The sequence below is a fragment of the Giraffa tippelskirchi genome, chromosome 2, assembly GCF_054371585.1.
Source record: "Giraffa tippelskirchi isolate mGirTip1 chromosome 2, T2T-mGirTip1v1.2.pri, whole genome shotgun sequence".
Lineage (NCBI taxonomy): Eukaryota > Metazoa > Chordata > Mammalia > Artiodactyla > Giraffidae > Giraffa > Giraffa tippelskirchi.
Genome location: NC_137276.1, coordinates 27,736,302 through 27,758,639, shown reverse-complemented (window position 1 = coordinate 27,758,639; position 22,338 = coordinate 27,736,302). Strand labels below are relative to the sequence as shown.

At 52.0% G+C, this 22,338-nt stretch overlaps 2 protein-coding genes and 1 long non-coding RNA gene across 55 annotated transcripts in view; 2 read left to right on the top strand and 1 right to left on the bottom strand.

Moving 5' to 3' along the window:
• GBF1 (golgi brefeldin A resistant guanine nucleotide exchange factor 1) overlaps positions 1-9,278 on the top strand; it is a 120,207-nt gene extending 110,929 nt beyond the window's left edge. For 18 of the 50 annotated variants that reach the window (XM_081545575.1, XM_081545541.1, XM_081545567.1 and 15 more), the window contains 13 exons: positions 68-162; positions 396-549; positions 3,803-4,028; positions 4,554-4,714; positions 4,845-5,091; positions 5,214-5,419; positions 6,290-6,440; positions 6,540-6,670; positions 6,871-6,972; positions 7,230-7,343; positions 7,492-7,672; positions 7,824-7,952; positions 8,425-9,278. In XM_081545575.1, coding sequence (XP_081401701.1) covers positions 68-162; positions 396-549; positions 3,803-4,028; positions 4,554-4,714; positions 4,845-5,091; positions 5,214-5,419; positions 6,290-6,440; positions 6,540-6,670; positions 6,871-6,972; positions 7,230-7,343; positions 7,492-7,672; positions 7,824-7,952; positions 8,425-8,705 — 2,178 coding nt within the window. In that variant the 3' untranslated portion in view covers positions 8,706-9,278. The remainder of the gene's footprint in view (positions 1-67; positions 163-395; positions 550-3,802; positions 4,029-4,553; positions 4,715-4,844; positions 5,092-5,213; positions 5,420-6,289; positions 6,441-6,539; positions 6,671-6,870; positions 6,973-7,229; positions 7,344-7,491; positions 7,673-7,823; positions 7,953-8,424) is intronic. The other 32 variants (XM_081545663.1, XM_081545634.1, XM_081545611.1 and 29 more) reach the window with 3 other exon arrangements.
• On the bottom strand, positions 9,112-15,617 carry LOC145527884 (uncharacterized). Its single transcript, XR_014069970.1, has 9 exons — positions 15,026-15,617; positions 13,826-13,978; positions 13,601-13,705; positions 13,036-13,193; positions 12,532-12,712; positions 12,165-12,238; positions 11,402-11,585; positions 11,058-11,290; positions 9,112-10,069 (listed from the first exon to the last, which is right to left on the bottom strand). It is a non-coding gene; the product is annotated as an uncharacterized LOC145527884 (long non-coding RNA).
• Positions 14,563-22,261, top strand: NFKB2 (nuclear factor kappa B subunit 2). 4 transcript variants are annotated; one of them, XM_081545943.1, is made up of 24 exons: positions 14,563-14,647; positions 15,579-15,692; positions 15,911-16,003; positions 16,286-16,367; positions 16,492-16,532; positions 16,791-16,889; positions 16,969-17,120; positions 17,386-17,492; positions 17,581-17,739; positions 18,015-18,119; positions 18,221-18,306; positions 18,385-18,523; positions 18,751-18,879; positions 19,007-19,216; positions 19,295-19,436; positions 19,802-19,916; positions 20,007-20,220; positions 20,374-20,543; positions 20,670-20,772; positions 20,901-21,052; positions 21,183-21,252; positions 21,487-21,659; positions 21,773-21,884; positions 21,986-22,261. In XM_081545943.1, exons 3-24 carry the CDS (start codon positions 15,983-15,985, stop codon positions 22,105-22,107), a joined length of 2,703 nt encoding a protein of 900 aa, XP_081402069.1. In that variant the 5' UTR covers positions 14,563-14,647; positions 15,579-15,692; positions 15,911-15,982; the 3' UTR covers positions 22,108-22,261. The 4 variants fall into 4 exon arrangements, with proteins under 4 accessions (XP_081402069.1, XP_081402049.1, XP_081402059.1 ...); XM_081545923.1 differs by having other exon boundaries at positions 21,983-22,261; XM_081545933.1 differs by lacking the exon at positions 15,579-15,692.
• The last annotated feature ends 77 nt before the right edge of the window (positions 22,262-22,338 follow it).

Here is a 22,338-nt window from a genome sequence, read left to right as displayed (position 1 = left end):
CTGTCAGGGCTGGGCCACTGGCTAGCTTCTTCTCCATGCCTACTTTCCTGCGATTATTCTCCTCCAGGCTCTGGTCTCAGTGACACCAGATGAAGAGACCTATGATGAAGAGGACGCTGCTTTCTGCCTGGAAATGCTGCTGAGGATTGTGCTAGAGAACAGGTAGCAGGCAGTTTTTAGGCAGGCCTCATATTGGACTTGTGCCAAAGAGATGGAAGCCTGGAGTCATCTTGCAGGGTGGACTCTAGGGACAAGAAGCACAGGAAGGTGCAGGCAGTGGAGAAGAAGCTTGCTCATTAGACCTGCCTTGAAGGGCCTAGCTTCAATCAGAAAAGAAGGCTTATTGTCTACTGGCCTCTTCAGCTGAGACTGTCCTCATCCCTTATGTTTCTCAGGGACCGTGTTGGCTGTGTGTGGCAGACTGTTCGAGACCATCTATACCACCTGTGTGTCCAGGCCCAGGACTTCTGCTTCCTTGTGGAGCGGGCAGTGGTGGGGCTGCTGCGCCTAGCCATTCGGTTACTCCGGAGAGAAGAGATCAGTGGCCAGGTAAGCAGAGTGCAGCTGGGAGGGCAGGAAGGTATATAAGGGGTAGAACCACAGTATTAGTTATGGATATGGCCTGAAACAGAGAGCTCATTTAATGCCCTATAGCGTGAGCCCAGTGATCTACACAGGGCTGGGGGAGTCTTAACAGGTGGCATTGGAAGTGAGTCTGGAATGGCCTCAAGCATGAAGCCTGATACTCAGCGTCTGTGCTCAGTAGGGTTAGACGGCTACTGCCTTGTGGCAGTCCCAACCCTGTACCTGATTTCCTAGTTCTCATGCTTAGGACCTTTGCCCAATTTATAAAAAGACAACCAGCATAGAAATAATAAGTGAGTTCTGCAAAATCAGGGGATATAAGATCAATACACAAAAATTAATTACATTTTTTAATACTAACAATGATCATATAGAAAATGAAACCATTTCAAGTGTTCCAAATAAAGTCAAATACTTACCTATAGACCTAACAAAACATGTATATACTCTGTATGCTGAAAATTACAAAATGCTGATGAAAGATATTAAAGAAGACCCATATAAATGAGACATAGCATATGCATGGATTGAAAGATTCAGTGTAGTGAGGACATCATTTCTCCCTTAATTGATCTATTAGTTTAATGCAACTCCTATGAAAATCCCAGCAGGGTTTTTTTGTAGACATAAACAAGCTTATTCTAAGATTTACATGGAAAAGCACAGGCCCTAGAATAGCCAAAAAACATTTTGAGAAAAAAGGTGGGAAGGGTCACTCCATCTGATATTAAGGCTTACTGTACAGCTACAGTAATCAATACTGTGGTATTTTTGGAGGAACAGACACATGGATCAATGTAACAAGAGAAGCCAGAAATAGACCCACACAAAAAAACTTAACTAATTTTTTGACAAAGGTGCAAAAACAATTCAGTATAGAAAGGATAGCCTTTTTAATTGCTGGAGCAATTGAAATCCATGGTGGGGGTGAACCTAGACCTAAGCCTCATACCTTATAGAAAAGTTAATTCAAAATGAATCATAGATTTAAATGTAAAATGTAAAACTCTGAAACCATTAGAAGGAAATACATGAGGATATCTTTGGGAGCTAGGCCAAGAGTTCTTAGACTTGACACTAAAAATACAATCCATAAAAGGAAAAACTGATAAATTAGACTCATCAATATGAAAAATTCTACTCTATGAGAGCCCAATGTGGAAAGGATATAAAGACAAGGAGTGTCTGTTTTCAAATCAAATACCTGAAAAAAGACTAATATCTAAAATGTTAACTCAAAACATAACAGTAAAAAAAAAAAGTTAGAAAATGAGTGAAAGATACGAAAAAGATAACACAGATGGCAGATAAGCACATGAAAAAGATTAAGTGATGTTCAAATCATTAGCCAACAGGGAAACACAAAACCACAATGAAATACCACTGCACACCTGTCAGAATGGCTAAAGTGAAAAATAGTGATAATACCAAATGCAGACAAGGATGTGGGTCACTCATAAATTGCTGGTGGGAATGTAAAACAATAGAGTCATTTCTGATGAAACTAAACATGCAGTTACAACACAGTCCAAGAGTTGTGCTCTTGGGTGCTTATCCTAGAGAAATGAAAGCTTACTTTTATAAAAACCTGTGCATGAATGTTCACAGAAGCTTTATTTGTAGTACCCAAAACTAGAATCAGCCCAGATGGTTTTCAACATAAAGTATAGTATATGCATACCATGGAATACTATTCAGCAACTAAAAGCAACAAACTATTGATACATAATTCCTTGGATGGTTCTCCAGGGAATTATGCTAAATGAAAAAAGCCAATCCCAAAAGGTTATATACTGTATAATTCCATTTATATGACATTTTTGATTGACAGAGTTTTAGAAGTTGTGGACAGATGGCCAGGGGCTAGGGATCAGGGCAAGAAAGAGTTCATGGAATTCTCCAGGCCAGAATACTGAAGTGGGTAGCCTTTCCCTTCTCCAGGGGATCTTCCCAACCCAGGAATCGAACCCAGGAATCGAACCCAGGTCTCCCGCATTGCAAATGGATTCTTTACCAGCTGAGCCACAAGGGAAGCCCAACAATACTGGAGTGGGTAACCTATCCCTTCTCCAGGGGATCTTCCCAACCCAGGAATTGAATTGGGGTCTCCTGCACTTGCAGGCGGATTCTTTACCAACTGAGCTATCAGGGAAGCCCAAGAAAGAGGCAAATGTGGTTATAAAAGAACAACACAAGGGATCCTGTGGTGGTGAAGCTATTCAGCATCTTGGCTAGTGGTGGAAACACAAACCTCCACAAGTTAAATTGAATTAAATTGTGTAGAACTTAATATGCATATAAGTAAAACTGGGGAAATCTGAATAAGATTAGAGAATTCTATCAATGTCAGTATCCTGGTTAGGATATCATACTATAGTTCTGCATAATGTTACTGATCTTTTCTTTTTTTCAGTTTTTTAAAACTTAAACTTTTAATATTGAGTTAAAAGTTATATATATCTATATAACTATATATCAATATAGTTATATTGATAACTGTAGATTCATATGCAGTCTTTTATAATAAAGTGTTGGATATCAGGTAATTTATTAGATACTGTACTGAAAGTGGCAAACAAAATGGTTGTAAGTGCATCAGTTGTTCACCTTTATGATGGCATGTCTGACTGGGAGCTGTGGCACCCTGACGCTGCCCAGCATCGCAAGAGAGTATTGTACTGCATGCACATCAGTAGCCCTGGAAAAAATTAAAACTCTTAAGTATGGTTTCTACTGAATGTGTGTTGCTTTTGTACCACTGTAAAGTCCAAAAAAGTCTATGTCAAATCATCATAAGTTGAGGGCTGTCTGTACACATTCCCCATTTTACCCCAATGGTAGCATTATGTAAAACGATAGTGTAGTATCCTAACCAGGATACTGACGTTGATATAGTTTACTAATCTTACCAGATTTCCCAGTTTTGGTTGTACTCATATGTGTATTAAGTTCTACACAATTTAATCCTTGTGTAGATTTGTGTTTCCACCACTAGCGAAGATGCTGAATAGTTCCACCACCACAGGATCCCTTGTGTTGCCCTTTTATAACTTGCCTCTTGCCCCCATCTCTAGCCCCTGGCCATCTGTCCACAGAGTACCTTAAGTTGGGTCTTAGCCGAACCATCCTCACTGGCCTAAGGAGACTGCTGGGGAAAGAGGCTAGACAAGATACTGTGTGCCCACTTTCTACTTCCTGCTCCCTACTCTTGCCCCAGGTACTGCTCTCCCTGCGCATTTTGTTACTAATGAAGCCCAGCGTGTTGTCCCGGGTCAGTCACCAGGTAGCCTATGGGCTCCATGAACTCCTTAAGACCAACGCAGCCAATATCCACTCAGGCGATGATTGGGCCACCCTCTTCACACTGCTGGAGTGCATTGGCTCAGGTGTAAAGCCTCCAGCTGCCCTGCAGGCCACAGCCAGGGCCGACGCACCTGATGCTGGTAAGCCCTTTCCCAGGGAGATCCGCAGTGGCAGATAAACAGTCATGGCCCCAGTGGCTGAGACAGGAAAACAAAACGCAGGTTGTTGTGTTCATCAGATTAAATACCTTTGGCTCTGCCATCTGCTTCCAGGGCTTCCTGTGCCCACTGGCCTTTTACCAGTACTCACAGACTAAACAGCATAAAGGCAAGCAGGCAATGGAAAAGGCTATGAGCCAGGCTTCCTACTATCCTGAGGACTGTTTCCTCAGAAACTGTCCTCACTGCCATCTCCCTCCCCAACAGCTTCCATCCAGAGCCCCTACTAGATGCCATCCAGAGCCCAAATTAGCCTGCTGCCCCATTTGGTCAAGAGAGCAGCTCTCTAGGCCATCCTTCAGCCCTCTGGTGACAGAGCTGAAACTAATCTAGACCCAGAGAAAAGAGAGGCCAGGCTTCAGCACCTTTCTTCTGATAACTGAAATTATCTCTCATCCCAACATCCCCATCGCCACCCTGACTCTGCCCCTTTCCCTGCTGTCTCAGGGGCCCAGTCAGATAGTGAACTCCCATCCTACCATCAAAATGATGTGAGCCTGGACCGGGGGTACACTTCCGACTCAGAGGTCTATACTGACCATGGCAGACCTGGCAAGATTCATCGATCAGCCACAGATGCTGATGTGGTCAACAGCGGTTGGTTAGTGGTGAGTGAGCATATGGGCAGCGGGTGAGTCTTCCCTCCTTGGCCTATGGAAAAGATTCCTGGTCTTTGAGAGGGTATCTAGGGGACGATCAGGGTCAAGCCTGGATTCTCAGCTCTTCTGTACTCAACAGGTGGGGAAAGATGACATCGATAACTCTAAGCCAGGGCCTGGGCCCAGCCGGCCAGGTCCTTCACCTCTGGTCAATCAGTACAGCCTAACAGTGGGGCTGGACCTCGGACCACATGATACCAAGTCCCTGCTCAAGTGTGTGGAGTCACTGTCCTTCATCGTGCGTGATGCTGCCCACATCACACCTGACAACTTCGAGCTCTGTGTCAAGACTCTCCGCATCTTTGTGGAGGCCAGTCTAAATGGCGGTGGGTCACCTGATGAAGGGACAGTTGGGGAGTAGCCATGTGAATTACGGGGCAAAGGTGGGGAAAGGCAGGCCATCTATGCCCATAGATGTGATATGTGACCTGGGTCTGGCCCTGCTCAGGGTGCAAGTCCCAGGAGAAACGTGGCAAGAGTCACAAATATGACAGCAAAGGGAACCGCTTCAAGAAAAAATCCAAGGAAGGCTCAATGCTTCGGCGGCCTCGAACCTCCAGTCAACATGCCACTCGGGGCGGGCATAGTGATGACGATGAGGATGAAGGTGTGCCGGCCAGCTACCATACGGTGTCTTTACAGGTCAGTCAGGACGTAAGTATGGCACCCTTTACTTCCTCTCCTCTCCCTGTACCTGACATCGGGAGTCTTGGTGGGGCCAGGGACAGTCAGGGCTAAGAGGAAGGGCCTGTTTTCCAGCCCAAGTCCTTGACTAGCACCCCCAGTGTTTCCCTATCCAAGACTACTTGTAAGTCTTCATTTGCTTAATTTTTAAATTATAGTTAATTTTTTAAATAAATAATTCTAATGCACATAGTACAAAGTTCAAAAGGTACAAAAGGGTAAACAGATAAAAGTCCCATTCCATTCCTGTCCCTAGCTGCTAAGTTCTCCTTACCAGAGAGAACCACTGCCACCAGTTTCTGTTTATCTTTCTGGTTATTCTATTGTCTATTCAAAACGTACAAAGTTTATTTTATGAGCAGACTTTATATCACTAAATAAATGGAGAACTAATTGCTTTAAATAGAATAACCTTAGAAAAATGATGAAAACAAAAATTACTACATCTGTCCAAACACTACTGCCTTTAAAAGCCTCTGAGCCTGAGATTTGCCATTTTTAAAATGAGATTAACGAATATGAGGCTTTATCTGTCATCAGAAAGGGTGAAAGAGAAGTGAAAAGAAAGTGCCTTTCTCATTGTGTATTTGTGTTATTAAATTCTTACTGCACACACCTCAAGTCCCTGCTACTGGGAGTAATACCTGTCTTTGGAAAACACTGGTCAGGACTAGGACACCCAACTCACAAAGTTGAAGATTCGAGTGGTGAGAGGAGTGTGGTGCGATCAGTACTAGGGGCTCCCTTGAGGACTCAGTCAGGGACAGTGGGAGTGGGCTGTTGGGGAGAGGGTCCAGCAGACCTAACCCCATTTGTGTCCTGCCCCTCCTGTGATCCCAGTTGCTAGATCTGATGCACACCCTGCACACAAGGGCAGCCTCTATCTACAGCTCATGGGCGGAGGAGCAGCGCCACCTGGAGACAGGTGGCCCGAAGATTGAAGCTGATTCACGCACCCTCTGGGCTCACTGCTGGTGCCCTTTACTGCAGGGTAAACCTCAGGGGAGCAAGGGCGGCAGAGGTGGAGCTGGTGCTTAGGAAGTACCAAGATTAGGATGCCTGAAGGATCTGAGCCTGTTCTTGTTCTCAGGCATTGCCTGCCTATGCTGTGATGCCCGGCGGCAGGTGAGAATGCAGGCACTGACCTATCTGCAGCGAGCACTGCTGGTACATGATCTGCAGAAGTTAGATGCTCTGGAATGGGAGTCCTGTTTTAACAAGGTAGGCCTTCCCTTCGGTCTTAAGGTAAAGGGCAAATCCTAAAGACAGGGATCCCCTGGCAGCCTGAAGAGCCGCTAATGTCAATCCTCAGCTGATTATACCTTCCCTCCTGCTCTGTACCCACACTCTCCAACCCAGGGTCAGGTGGGCATGGCTTTCACCTGACCCCTCTGGAGAGATGTTGACTCTTTACCCACCAGGTGCTGTTTCCTCTACTGACCAAGCTCTTGGAGAACATCAGCCCTGCAGATGTGGGTGGGATGGAGGAGACCCGGATGAGGGCTTCCACCCTGCTCTCTAAGGTACTGTCACCACTCTACACCCACCCACTGTCTCCACCCCCGCCACTTCAGAAGCCTGGGAGGACCGAGAGATGTAGTGTAGGCACTTATGACCCCCAGCTGTAGAGACTCAGCAGGACCCAGGAGGATTTTGGAATTCAGAGGAGTCTCTGATCCAGGATTCCCATGAAAGATAGAGAAGGCTTGCCTCTTACCCATGGAGAGGGGTGCAGAAGGCTCCTACCCTCCTCTTGGCTGAAAGGGGCTGGGGGCCATAGGTCTTTCTGCAGCACCTGTCTCCACTGCTGTCACTCTCCACCTTTGCGGCCCTCTGGCTGACCATCCTGGACTTCATGGACAAGTACATGCATGCAGGCTCCAGTGACTTACTGGTACGTTCTGCCTCAGCCCAACGCTGCTGCCTATGTCCTCTCCTACTTTCTGGGAAGACTTCCTGTTTCCCACTTGGTGGCTATCTCCTCCTTACCATATTCCCCCATATCCCTTTTCCCATTCTCATGGTCCCACTGCCATCTGCAGTCAGAGGCCATTCCAGAGTCTCTGAAGAACATGCTCCTGGTGATGGACACAGCAGAGATTTTCCACAGTGCAGATGCCCGAGGAGGCAGCCCCTCAGCCCTCTGGGAGATCACCTGGGAGCGCATTGACTGTTTCCTGCCCCACCTGCGAGATGAGCTCTTCAAGCAGACTGTCATCCAGGGTAAGGGGCTCCGACCAATTTCATCAGAGAGAGTCTGGAGCTAATAACTAGTTCTCTGTGCCCTGGGTAGGTGGGAAGTCTAGTAGGTAGGCAAGACTGTACTTGAGAGAAAGCACTGAGAGCTGCCGTCTGGATTCTCTACCCTCCCCAGACCCTGTGCCCATGGAGCCTCATGCCCTAAAACCGCTGGCCTCAGCACACCTGACTCCTGCTGCTGGTGACACTAGGACACCTGGCCATCCACCTCCCCCAGAAATGCCGTCTGAGCTGGGGACCTGTGGTGAGTCCCTCTGAGCGAGCTTGCTGGATGTCAAGGCCTAAGAGGAGGCCCACAGTACTTTATGACTGCTGCTGAGCACGGGCAGTGAGCCAGGGGAAGGAAGGAACCACAGGATCCCGCTTACCTGCTCTTCCTGTGGGAGATTGCAGGGCCAGGTCTGATGAGCTAGCTGCCTGGGACTTCCAGGCTTCAGAGAAGAAGGCTGGATTGGAACTTGGGATGAAGAGGCAGAGGTGCCCTTCAGGGATGCTAGTAAAAAGCAGACCAAAATTAATCTGACTGGAGGTACAACAGTGGGGGGAGTGGGTAGGTATGAGGGAACTGGACACTGGAATAAGTTTCAAGCAGAGAATCTCAACTGTGTAGACTGGGAGGAGTCATTTTGCTCACAAGAATGGGGAGGAGCAGAAGTGTGGTAAACCAGCTGCGGACTGTAAGGGAGTTTGACTGCAGCCACCTTGCTTTCCTCTAGACTTTGAGAAGCCCGAGGGCCCCCGACCTGCTAACAGCAGTTCTTCTGGATCACCAGTGGCGTCCAGCCCCAGCAGGCTGAGCCCTACCCCAGATGGGCCTCCACCTCTGGCTCAGTCCCCACTGATCCTGCAGCCCTTGGCCTCCCCGCTGCAGGTGGGCGTGCCCCCCATGACTCTGCCCATCATCCTCAACCCTGCTCTCATTGAGGCCACCTCACCTGTGCCCCTCCTGGCCACACCTCGCCCCACAGACCCCATGCCCACCTCTGAGGTCAACTAAGGCAGGCCCCTCAGCTATCAGGACCAGTACTTCTAGCAGGCTGTCCCTGGCCCCCCTCGCAGCTGTCCCAGGGGCCACAGACTCTTCAGTCCCAGCCCAAGCGGCTGTCACTGCTTTTTGGATGGGGACGGGAAATAGAACTTTTATGGCCCCTCCTAGGACCCACAGTTAGTCTGTGGGACATTCCTCCTCTGCTGTCCATTCCTGGGAGTCCAACCTGAGAGCACACTCAGGTATCACCTGCAGCCTGGCAGCTCCGGGGAGGGAGGCATCACTGTACCAGCCCTACAGTGCCTGCCCTTGTGCCCCTCCTGCCCGTGTCAGGCATCGAGAGCCAAGTCAACCACTCTGCACTTTGTTTCCCTCTCCCAGCCCCACTCCCACTAGCCCTGGACCACCACCTCTAGTTTTTCCTCTTTTATTAATTAGTTGGTCAGTTTGGAGAGTTGATTTGCGCCATAGAGTGTGGGCAGGTGGAACTGGAGAGAAGGATTGCCCACAGGAGCATGTACATACGGAAAAACAGGAAAACAGTGGACTTTTTATGATGTAATAAATGTCTTAGTACCAACATCATGGCCTTTTCCTCTGGTTTCCTTCTTGAGCTTGTGGGTACCATGTTTTGGGATATGTAGGCCCTCACATGAACAGAAATGAGGCTGAGCCTACCAACCATGGTCAGGATTCCTTCACCACTGCTACTACCCCCCACCCGCCCGCCACTACCATCACCATTATAGTGGTGCTCCTTTGTCACCAGGGATGTGCCGGGGGTTAACAGTTCTCTTCCGTAACTGCTCCAGTGGAGATAACTGTGACAGCCCAGGCTGGGGTCAAAGGGAACGTGAGCCAAGGCTGAGCTGTCATTACTCAGAAGGCTTCCCTCAGGTGTGCCTCATAGTCCAGCAGCACAAGGAGCCCATGGGCCTTAGGGGGTGGGAGGCTACCTTGCCCATAGCTGTGAGCTTGTGTTTCTGGACACAGGGCATTCATTCTGGCCCATAACTGAGCGGGAAAATTTTTTTCTCATCCCATAGCCTACAAACAGCCCAAGAGGGAGTGTGCATGGGGCAGGCAGCATGGATTCTGCAGGGCTGAGCTACTGTGGGTGGGATGCAGAATGCTATTAAGCCTTTCCAAGTGAAGCATCTCCCATCATCTTGACTTCCTCCTCCACCATAGTCCCTTCCACCAAAGGGTGGAGAGTAGTACCAGTGGGCCTCCCTCCTGGAGACTTAGGGGCAGTCACCTCTTCATTGGCCCCAGCTGTCTCTGTGATCAGTCAGCCTCTCAGGCTTCCCTTTGCTCAGCACAACCACATGGATGGGTCTGGATGTCTGTCAGTGCCTCCCTTGGGTGCACCGCTGTGGAAATGGAAACAACCGGATGTGGAACAATACTAACAGGAGTCCAGCAGCTCCTACACTAGTTTCTCCTGCTTCCCTTCCTTCTGCAAATAATCCAGACCATGCCTGCTTTCCACACTAACCTGAAACCTTGCCCCTGGGGAAATTATGAGTCAGACTGAACGCCTCACCTGCTCTTTTCTGTATGGGTGCAGCAAAGCCTGGATCTACAATCAGGTAGACACTTGGGCCATTGGCTTTGACTCTAACATCTCTGTTCTCTCTTCTGAGCCCCACAGCTCTGCCTTCAGAACCCTCTGAAGGAAGAGAAACATGTGAGGGAAACAATATAGACTAACATATAGAAATCCAAAGTCTATCCAGTGAACAAAAGAATACGAAAAGTCTGTAGCCCTTGGTCTGAAATATTAGGAAAGAAGCTGGGGTGATTGCAAACTGAACCCTGCCCCACTGGCAAGCAAAGGAAAACATTTGTTGAAAGTCTCATTCTGGTATAGAAAAATCAGCTGACATATAACCTGACTTGTGTTGTTAACAGTATTGTCAGGCAAAGGAAACTACAAGAAGATCTAATACGCAGGCCTTAATTCTGACCAAGAAAGAATCGCTAATGACGTGGAAGTGACAAAACCTGTGGGAAAATAGTATAATCTGGAAGGAAATGCTGGTCTTAACAGTGTCTCCTATAAGAACTCAGATGTGGGTGGGATGGAGGAGACCCGGATGAGGGCTTCCACCCTGCTCTCTAAGGTACTGTCACCACTCTACACCCACCCACTGTCTCCACCCCCGCCACTTCAGAAGCCTGGGAGGACCGAGAGATGTAGTGTAGGCACTTATGACCCCCAGCTGTAGAGACTCAGCAGGACCCAGGAGGATTTTGGAATTTAGCAGGTTTCAAAAAGCCCAGAGGCCTGAGATCCTAACAAGCAGAAGTGACATTGTTGGAACACCAGTGTATGTCAATATTAAGTGCACTGCTTACCCAACCTTGTAGAAATATTAACTCCTCTCCTAGATGAAGCAGCAGGTTCAGAGAGGCCGTATTCCTGGGAAGTTAGGGAGCTGAGATTTGCATCCAGGTCTGTTTCACTCTAAACCGCATGGTCTTTCCTATGACACTTCCCCAGCTCAAAAGTAGTGATGGTGATGTGGAAACTCTCGAAAATGAAGTACATTTTTCTGTAGTTTCTCATGCGGAAATAAAAGGTCGAGTACCTAAAGTAATAATAACATGGTGAGCTAAGACTTCACTAGAAAACTGGGAAAAGGGGGCTGGGATAAATGAGTTGGGATTAATACACACTGTGTGTGTGCATGTGTGCTCACTTGTGTCCAACTCTTTGCAACCCCGTGGACTGTATAGCGCACCAGGCTTCTCTGTCCATGGGATTTTTCAAGAATATTGGAGTGGGTTGCCATTTCTTCCTCCAGGGGATTTTCCCAACACAGGGATTGAACTGGTGTCTCTTGCATCTCCTGCATTGGCGGGCAGTCTTTACCACTGAGTCACCTGGGAAGCCCATAACAGATACACACTACTACATATAAAATAGATCAACTATTTTCAATATCGTAATAAACTATAATGGAAAATATCTGAAAAAAATATATGTATGTGTGTGTGTGTTGTTGTTCAGTCACTCAGTTGTGTCCGACTCTTTGTGACCCCAGGGATTGCAGCCCGCCAGGCTTCTCTGTCCGTGGGATTTCCCCGGCAAGGATACTGGAGTGGGTTGCTGTTTACTTCATGTGTGTGTGTGAATTACGTTGCTGTATACTTAAACTAACACAACATTGTAAATCAACTATACATCAATAAAAGGGGACTTCCCTGGTGGTCCAGTGGCTGAGACTCTGCGCTCCCAATGCAAGGGACCCCAGTTTGATCCCTGGTCAGGGAACTAGATCCCATATGCTGCAATTAGGAATTTTCATGCCATAGCTAAAGATCCTGCATGCCACAACTAAGACCCAGCATAGCCAAATAATATTTTTTTTAAACTAGAATTAATAAAAGAAAAACAGGAAAAAACAGACATAACCAAGAATAAATGTGAATTTTCTGAGCACATAAGAATGATATCAGAACTTCCCTGGAGATCCAGTGGTTAGGACTCCACACTTCCACTGCAGGGGTCATGGGTTCCATCTCTGCTGGGGGAACTAAGATCCCACAAGCCCCATGGAGCAGCCAAAAAAGGAAAAAAAAGAATGATATCAGGGAGGATGAATTACAGAGTTGTAATAATGGGTGCACACTTCCCCATCACCCCAGCCTCCCAATAAGTGCTAGGAACAATAAAGTATGTGGCTTTTCAAGCCCTTCGGTATTCACCTGTGTTCAGGGCTCACTGGGAAACTGTGGTTGTGAGAAAACAAGAACCCTGAGCTTCAGCTGAGAAGGAGCTTTAATTCAACTAAATAGTTCACCACCCCCTCCGTGAAATGCTCTTCACCTGGCTGAGACACAGGTTTTTCTTGGTTCTCCTCTGCCTCACTGACCATGTCTTTTCAATTTCCTCTTTTGGTTCCTCCTCATCTTCACAGCTTCTTAACATCAGAATGTCCCAGGGTGTAGTGCTTGTCAACTCCTTTTCTCTACATTCAATCGTGGGGTGATGGTGACCACTGTCAAAACTTCAAATACCATCCATTACACTGACTTAATGTACAATTATCCCTCATCTCCTCCAGGTTCTTATATCAACACCCCTCCCCAACATCCCACACCCAATTCCTCAGCAAGTTTTATTCCCCTTGTCTTTCAAAGCTATCTAGAATAAGACCATCTCTCCCACTCTTACCCACTCCCACCCAAGTCTAAAGTCTCACAATGGGGTGGGAAGACCTGCTTTGCCTTATACAAATTTAGGGTAAAGAGCTTTGTGCTAGAGTTAAGAGACTGGGTTTTATTCTCACTCTGTCCCTTTCAAGCCGTGTATTTGGTTGTGTTACTTCACCTTTCTGAGTCTTAACTTTTATCAGTTTGGGCTTCCCTGGTGGCTCAGTGGTAAAGAATCCATCTCCCAATGCAGGAGATGCAAGAGGCTCAGTTTCAATCCCTGGGTTGAGAAGATCCTCCGGAGAAGGAAATGGCAATCCACTCCAGTATTCTTGCCTGGAAAATTTCATGGACAGAGGTACAGTCCTGGCAGGCTACAGTCCATGGGGTCGCAAAGAGTCGGAGACGACTGTGCAACTGAGCACACATACGTCTTCACATAGTATCTGGCACATTCAATTTGCAGGCAAGATGAAGAGGGGGAAGTGACAGGAAATTACCCAAATCAAGGGCCACCATAGTCTCCCTTTATGCAGAGCTACTGCAGGCCTGTAATTCCATTATTGAGGGCAGGGGCAAGTTGCAGGCAAGATTTGAAACAACAGCCTGTGTTCTACCCTGGTGAGCCTAAGGGAGAATGCCTCCAAAAATGGAGATTACTCATGGCACCTCCTAAAAAGAGATTCTACCAACCAGAAATGTCCAGGCCCAGAGGTCAGTACTTTGTGAAAATCTGTACTGACCTTGCTGCCACTAGAAGTGTCTAAGCAGGGACTTCCCTGTGGTCCAGTGGCTAAGACTTCACACTCCCAATGCAGGGGGCCCAGGCTCCATCCCTGGTCAGGGAACTAGACACAATGAAGACAGAAGATCTCGACAAAGATCTCAACTAAGACCCAGTGCAGCCAAATATACATATCTTTAAAGTAAACGGACATAGGAAACTATGTAAAAAGGCAATCTCTTACATCAAAGGCATTTGAACTATTAATTTTGGATGACTTTTCAACTCTAATATTCCAAACTTGTGTGATCGATGAGTCTCCCAGATAAATACCTCCTTTCCCTTATCCTCGGAAGACCTCCTGAATTCAGGTCTGAAAGTTTGGCCAGCTGTTAACCTGTCATTTACAGAACAAGTTTCAGATCCGGGAAGACTGAGAGGATTATGGAGTCTCCTTGAGGCTCCAGAGGGGCCACCAGATGGCACTCTAGAACCTACTGCAAGATCAACTTCCTTCCTCTTCCCCTAAGTCTTCCCGGCAGCCGGGCCCCGCTCCGGGCGAGGGACCAGAGGGCTGAAGCATATCAGCTTCCCCCTGGGGTTCCCCGACTTCAGAGGTGGCCGAGCATTAGGCGCAGCAAAAAACCGAGTAGCAGCAGGGGCTGCCAGCCGGCTTGGACAGGCCTGGGTGTGACGAGACCGGAGCCAGGTCCCTCGGCTGGGGAATGGCGCTCGGTCAGCGGATCCCGCAGCGGGTTGGTCCCCAGGTCAGAGCTAGTGCCTGTCTGAGGGTCATTCTCACTCTGGCTTCCAGAGCTGTACAAATATTTCTCCTCCAAGGGGCGCCCCTGAGTCACTCCCGATTGGTTGTGTAAGTCCAGAGTTAAACTTTCAGCCAATGAAAAAGGGCACGGCGAGTGACGCACGGAAACGTCACGGGAATTCCCCCCTCCTGGGGGCGGAAAAGGGGCTTTCCCGGCTGGAGTCCTGGTGGTGGGAGAGGTGTCGCGACCCGTCCGAGGTGGGTCCGGCAGGGAGAGAATCCTGAACCGGAGCCACCGCTGCGGTGAGTGGCCGGGTTCAGACCTCTGGGTGGTGGGACACCGACAAGGGCGGGAGGAGGGTCCCTAGCTGACCGAGCCCTAGAGCTAAAGAGCGGCATCTGCGCATTCAGAGAGCGAGCATACGAACATGACACGCGGATACACAATCGATATCCTTGTACAAAGACACGCGGGCCGTACATCCATCTACACGTATGCCCGCAGGTGCACAAGATCGTTCATGCACTCAGACTCTCACACACATGCATACGCAAAACACACTCACCCATGCACAAGTGCCTGGACACACACCCTTCACCCAGAAACTCAAAGACAGGTTCACCTGTGCCCTCAGATACATGCTGACATGTGTCCACACTAATAAATTTAAGGATTTTCACCTGTACACGCATGTTCACGCCGGGCACACAACGCGCAAGCACATGGGCTGAAACATACTTAGACACCTGTGATGTACATGTGTCACATACGGCCGTGGGACAGGGGCGGGGGGGGGCGTGGGCACCCAAAGCAGGTGCGGTGTGGGAATCAACGACTGTTGAGATTTTCGGGAAGAAGGAATGGAGGTGCCCACCCCAACACCCCCTCTGGCCCCTTGGCCTCAGAGACTGCTTCTCGGGACAGAACCCCGGGGCCCTCTACTCGGAAGAGCCCCCACCTACAGGCCTTCGGGGAGGAGGCCTTCCTACAGCAGGAATGTCCCCCCAAAACCCCCCGAGGTGAATCAGCCGTGGCCTCCCTGAGGGTAGAAAATCCCAAGGTTGCTCCAGGACGGGGGAGGGGAAGGGGGCGGGAGGCGGGCCGGGCCCCGGACTAGGAGCTTCCTCCGGCCTTGAAAGACCCTCCAGTCCCCGGCGCCGGCCCTGGAGAGAGAAGGGGGCCCCCCCAACCCCGCGGGGCCTTCCCTGGGTCTGACTGCCCCTCTGCTTGCAGAGACGCTGCAGGCGCCCTCTGGCCAGCGAAGAGACAACCTCGCGCCCCTCCCGCCAGGGGGCGTGGTCGCTGACGTCATTTCCAGGCCCGCCCCTCCGGCCCCGCCTCCCCCTGGTATTTTCGGGACTTTCCTAAGCTGTTCTAACTTTCCTGCCCCTTCCCCGGCCTGGCCCAGCCCAGCTCCGGATCTCGCCCTCCACCGGATCCTGCCCGCCACACCCGGACGGGTAGTTGGAGGAGATCGGACCCTCCCCTAAATTTGGGCCCCCCTCTCCCCCCAACTCCCGTCCTGATCTGTCTCTCCCTACCCCCGCCACTCCTCCCCACCCAAGGCGGGCGCCTGAAACTCTGGGAAACAGAACCCGGCCGAAGCCACCGGACAGAGCCGGGCCTAGCCCAGAGTCATGGACAGTTGCTACGACCCAGTGAGTCACGCTGCCTGGCCCCAAAGCCAGCCGGTTACCCCCCTGTGCCTGTCTGCTTGTCTGCCTGCCTGTCCTAGTCCCTTCTACTCCCTTACACCTCTAATGTCCTCAGATTATTTCACCCTGCCTGTCATTCAGTCTCTGCAAACTGCTTTCAGTAGCAGCTTTTTTATGGGCCTGCCTAGGAGAGGGAGTGATTACTAATGGTTTAGAGAGCTGAGAGGTGGAGGGTTCTGGGGGTGGCTCAGAATCAGCTGCCATCCCAGTCTGTCTCCATACCAGGGTCTGGATGGCATCATTGAATATGATGATTTCAAATTCAACCCGTCCATTGTGGAGCCCAAGGAGCCAGCCCCAGAGACAGGTTAATAAGTCCCCTGACCTGCTCTTGTCTTGGAGGGAGGGGGAGGGAGGAGCATGTGGTGTGTGCCCTCTGTCTTGGGAATGGGCTCAGAGGTCCTGGCTCAGCAAGGCTCCTCTGTCCCCAGCTGATGGTCCCTACCTGGTGATCGTGGAACAGCCTAAGCAGGTGAGCAAGTAGAAGGGATGGTGTGGGATGGCTTCAGCTTTGGGGGCAAGTGGGATAGTTGTAGCTGGGTGGCCATGGGGAAGGTAACTGATCACATACCCACTTCGGGTTGGGATGGTTAGCAGCTGCTGATCACAGTGGCGTGGTGATTCAGGATACACACGTCCAGTCATTATGGTCACTGCTGGCTGGGGATGTGGCTGGGGAGGGGGGGATGTTTCTCCTGGTCACAATGTCACTCTACCCTGGCACCTTCAGCGAGGCTTCCGATTTCGATATGGCTGTGAAGGCCCTTCCCATGGTGGACTGCCAGGTGCCTCTAGCGAGAAGGGCCGGAAGACTTATCCCACTGTCAAGGTGAGCCAGGGTGCTGCTGGAGGGTGGGCTAGTGGACAGTGTGTCCATGGGCATTACTGACAGCCCTCACCCCGCACAGATCTGTAACTACGAGGGACCTGCCAAGATTGAGGTGGACCTGGTAACACACAGTGATCCACCTCGTGCTCACGCCCACAGTCTGGTGGGGAAACAGTGCTCGGAGCTGGGGGTCTGCGCAGTGTCTGTGGGGCCCAAGGACATGACTGCCCAGTAGGTGCCCGGTGCCCCCTACCCCTGGTCCCCACTGGTGTGCCCCCTCATTGCTTGCCAGTTCTAGGTCCCAGCCCACCTTTGTGAGCTTAGCATCTGACCAAGGGGAAAGATTCTGGTTGGCCCCAGAACCCAGGGGCCCAAGTAAAAACTAGAAAAGCTTCCTAGAGGAAGTAGAGCTGAGCTGAACCTTGGCAGTGGGGAGGGTGCCTCAGGAGGAAAGAACTGCCCGCAAGGCCTCTGACTTCTCCCTGCCCCCACACAGATTTAACAACCTGGGTGTCCTCCATGTGACCAAAAAGAACATGATGGAGATTATGATACAAAAACTTCAGAGGCAGCGTCTTCGCTCCAGGCCCCAGGGCCTTACGGGTATGGGGGATATGGAGGGAGTCATGGGAGGTGGTCATGGAAGGAATAGAGGAGGAGTCCAGGGGTCACATGTATGCCCACTGCCCAGAGGCTGAGCGTCGAGAGCTGGAGCAGGAGGCCAAGGAACTGAAGAAGGTGATGGATCTGAGCATTGTGCGACTGCGCTTTTCTGCCTTCCTTCGAGCCAGTGATGGCTCCTTTTCTCTGCCCCTGAAGCCAGTTATCTCCCAGCCCATACATGACAGCAGTGAGTATCCTGACCACCTGGGGTGCTGGGCCTGGGTGCCAGAGGGAGTGTGGAGGGCAGCCTCGAACTGTGGAGTCAGATATACTCGGGTTTGAGCTTGACCCCACCATGTATGAGCTGAGTGATCTTGAGCAAGTCACGTCCCCTCTCTGAGTAAATGAAGATACTGGCAGTTCCTGTGTCTCTTGGGGTTATTAAAATATAAAGCACCTGGCTCCCTAGTTGGGACCATGGCTATTGTATCATCTCAAGTAACTGATATCCCATCTCCATAGAGTCTCCTGGAGCCTCAAACCTGAAGATTTCTCGAATGGACAAGACAGCTGGCTCTGTGCGGGGTGGAGATGAGGTTTATCTGCTCTGTGACAAGGTGCAGAAAGGTGAGGCTGGAGCCCAGGCTGGGAGCTGGCAATGGGTATCAAGCTTGGGGAGCAACACAGCTTCAGGACAAATGGCCCTATGGATTCAATTTTCCCTGTAGATGACATTGAGGTTCGGTTCTACGAGGATGATGAGAATGGATGGCAGGCCTTTGGGGACTTCTCTCCCACAGATGTTCACAAACAGGTACCCTAGGGCCAGGGCTGGGTCTGGGCTCAAATTAAGTCAAGGCCTTAATGACACCTATGTCCTCCTTCCCCCTAGTATGCCATTGTGTTTCGGACACCTCCCTATCACAAGATGAAGATTGAGCGTCCTGTAACCGTGTTCCTGCAACTGAAACGCAAGCGTGGGGGGGATGTCTCTGACTCCAAACAGTTCACCTATTATCCTCTGGTAGAAGGTGGAGCTAGACTGAAGATCCCAGGGGGGCTGGAGGCGGGGGCTTGACTGGAGGGTCCCAAGAACTAGATCAGGGGACCCATGAGTGAAATCAGGAGTAGGGAATGTCCCAGAAAGAAGTGGCCCTAGGAGCCAGCCTGAGGGCTTTTGGGGGAAAGGCCATTACCAGGTGTGGGACAGGGCTGGTGCGAGTTGGGGTTTTAACATCTCTTTTCCCTCTACCCCTAGACAAGGAGGAGGTGCAGAGGAAGCGGAGGAAAGCCTTGCCCACCTTCTCCCAGCCCTTTGGGGGTGGCTCCCACATGGGTGGAGGCTCTGGGGGCTCGGCTGGGGGTTATGGAGGAGCTGGAGGAGGAGGTGAGGTGGTGCTGGTGGCAGGAAGGGCAATGGAGGAGGATGGGATAAAGGGGAGAAAAGTTGTGGGGAAGAAATCTGGGGGAGTCCTCCTGGTGCCCTCTCCCCACAGTCCTGCCTGTATCCACAGGTGGCAGCCTCGGCTTTTTCCCCTCCTCCTTGGCCTACAGCCCCTACCAGTCGGGCGCGGCCCCAATGGGCTGCTACCCGGGAGGCGGGGGCGGGGCGCAGATGGCCGCCGAGACGCCTAGTGTGGATGCTGGGGAGGAAGCAGCAGAGCCGAGCGCGCCCCCCGGGACTCCCCAGCGCGAACAGCAAGCCCCGGAGCTGCTGCATCGAGGTATGACCTCGGGAATCTCAGCGGTCGGGACGCTGCGGGTGGGGACCTAGCCCACAGTCACGCCCCTGTCGCCCCCAGCCCGGGAGTACAACGCGCGCCTTTTCGGCCTGGCGCAGCGCAGCGCTCGAGCCTTGCTGGACTACGGCGTCACGGCGGACGCGCGCTCGCTGCTGGCGGGACAGCGCCACCTGCTGACGGCGCAGGATGAGAACGGAGACACGTAGGTGGGCGGGAGAGCGGCCGGGGTTCACGGCTCCGCGCGCCGGTGGAAGGTCGTGGGCTGTGGGGCAGGGAAGGGACCTATAGAGCCAGTGCTCCGGAGTTAGGCAGACCCAGTTTCAAGTTCGGCCTCGCTACGCTCTAGGTCTGTTCGAGATACTTATATCTCTGCAGACCTCAGTTTTGTGGATTGTTTAAGGGGCACAGTAATAGTACGCACTTACCACAAAAGGTGCGCGGAAGGATTTACTTTCGTGGGTCGGGGAGGCCTCAGCGATGAAGATTATGGAGGTGGTGGCGTTTTGAGAGTAAAGCCTAACAAGTTGCTGAGCTTCCTAGGCCAGAGTCTCACCCCCCAACTCCTAGGCCGCTGCACTTGGCCATCATCCACGGGCAGACCAGCGTCATTGAGCAGATAGCCCACGTCATCTACCGCGCGCCGCACCTTGGCGTGGTTAATATCACCAATCATTTGCACCAGGTGAGGGGCCTCCATTGGGGAGGGGAAGGGGCCGGAAGTCAGGCGGGGGAGGCAGGGGCAGGCCTGGCTCACGCTGCCTGCCTCCCCCAGACGCCCCTGCACCTGGCAGTGATCACGGGGCAGACGAAGGTGGTGAGCTTCCTGCTGCAGGTGGGCGCAGACCCAGCCCTGCTGGATAGGCATGGAGACTCAGCAGTGCACCTGGCACTCCGGGCAGGTGCCAGCGCCCCCGACCTGCTGTGCGCCCTGCTGCGGAGTGGGGTTCCTGCCATGCCCCAACTGCTCCATGTGCCCGACTTCGAAGGTGAGTTCATCACCTCATCTGAACCAGCGGGCAAGGGTGGGCACCAGGGAGAGTATCTGGGGAGTGCCTGCAGTGGACATGAGGCGTGGAGGTCAGCTGGTCAAGGGCTCACATTAGGGGCACAGCTGCAGGCTGAATACCCTGTGTCACTAGGGCTATACCCAGTCCACCTGGCAGTCCGTGCCCGAAGCCCCGAGTGCCTTGATCTGCTGGTGGAGAGTGGGGCTGAGGTGGAGGCTGCAGAGCGGCAGGGGGGCCGGACAGCCCTGCATCTAGCCACAGAGATGGAGGAGCTTGGGTTGGTCACCCATCTCGTCACCAAGGTGGGACTGAGGACTGTGGAAGACGTGGAGCCAAGGGCTGTGGAGGGACTGGGGACGGTGAAGGTGTGGGGGGAGGCCCAGTGGATCAGTCAGTGCTGTGATCAACCACTCCCTCGCACCCCACAGCTCCGGGCCAACGTGAATGCCCGCACCTTTGCAGGAAACACACCCCTACACCTGGCAGCGGGACTGGGATCCCCAACCCTCACCCGCCTCCTTCTGAAGGCTGGTCAGTCTCACCCTCAGGGGCTTATGAACAGGGGTGAGGGAGCAAAGGGGGTGCCTCCCAGTCGCCCACTTTGCAGTCCTGAATGTGGGCTCCGAGGGAGCCTCCCCGTGACTATCTCCCTGCCCCAGGTGCTGACATCCATGCAGAGAACGAGGAGCCCCTGTGCCCACTGCCTTCGCCTCCCACCTCTGGTAGTGACTCAGATTCTGAGAGCCCTGAGAGGGACACCCGAGGCAGCTTCCGGGGCCACACACCTCTTGACCTCACTCGCAGCAGCAAGGTGAGGCCAGCCTGGGACTAGCAGTAGCAGGGGATGGGGCATCTGGGCTTGTAGATGGGGTCCTGAGTAGCTGGTACTTGGGGTCAAGGACTGTGATGGGAGGTAGTCAAGGCTGAGGCTGTCTCCCCAGGTGAAGACCTTGCTGCTAAACGCTGCTCAGGACACCATGGCGCCGCCGCTGACCCCACCCAGCCCTGCAGGTGAGGAGTTCTCCTCACCCACTGCCAGACCCCTGACCCCTGCTCACAGCATTCTCTTGTCCTTCGGGACCACTGAAGGAGGTCGCCCTTTCTCCATCCCCGTCCTCCGTTTGTTGCCCCAGTGGCCCTGCCTGCCCTATCTATCAAGTTGCCTTGAGAGAAAGGTGTCATTTGGGTGTCTGTCTTTGCCATCTCTGGGGGTAACTAACATGTTTATGTGTGGGACCTCTTCAGTGCCAGAGATACCCCTTGAAGATACAGTCCTACAGAACCTGGAGCATCTGCTTGATGGGCCAGGAGCCCAGGGCAGCTGGGCGGAGCTGGCAGAACGGCTAGGGTTGCGCAGTCTGGTGGACACGTATCGAAGGACAGCCTCGCCCAGTGGCAGCCTCCTGCGCAATTACCAGGTCAGTCAGGCCCTGGCCCATGCTCCATGCCCCAGTCTCAGATCTCTGGTGCTTCCTCAGAGATCCCACACCCTAACCACAACTCCTGGTTCATGCCTCTTCCTTCTCCTCAGCTGGCTGGTGGCGACTTGGCGGGCCTGCTGAATGCCCTGTCTGACATGGGCCTGGAGGAGGGGGTGAGGCTGCTGAAGGGTCCAGAGACCCAGGAAAAGCTTCCCAGCACAGGTAAAGGGGCCGTACCTGAGAGGTGGATCTGGGCTTGGAGGGTGGGAGGCCTAAGGCCTGACTCTTCCCTGCACCCTTTCCCGTGTCCACTCCCCCAGCAGAGGTGAAGGAGGACAGCGCCTATGGGAGCCAGTCGGTGGAACAGGAAACAGAGAAGCTGGGCCCACCGCCTGAGCCACCAGGAGGGCTCTGCCATGGGCACCCCCAGCCTCAGGTGCACTGAACCGCTCCCCACCCACCAGCCCCTTCCAGGGCCCCTCTGTACAGTGACCCTGCCTGTTCCAGTTCTTATTTAACACCCCGTGCCCACCCTTCAGTTGGGGCAAATAAAAGATTCTCATGAGAAAGCGAGGGGGCCTGGCCTCCTCCCCAACTTACAGCGGCCCCTGATGTGTGTGGTGCTTGTCCCCAGGAAGCAAATGCCTACCCTGGCCTCAGGCCAGGCACTGGAGAG

What these genes read in the sequence shown, in the direction of transcription:
- NFKB2 (XM_081545912.1), top strand. Translation starts at nt 15,983, where the DNA reads ATGGACAGTTGCTACGACCCA. An exon ending in TCGTGGAACAGCCTAAGCAG is followed by an intron (nt 16,533 to 16,790) that starts GTGAGCAAGTAG and finishes TGGCACCTTCAG; the next exon opens with CGAGGCTTCCGATTTCGATA. An exon ending in CAGGCCCCAGGGCCTTACGG is followed by an intron (nt 17,493 to 17,580) that starts GTATGGGGGATA and finishes CCCACTGCCCAG; the next exon opens with AGGCTGAGCGTCGAGAGCTG.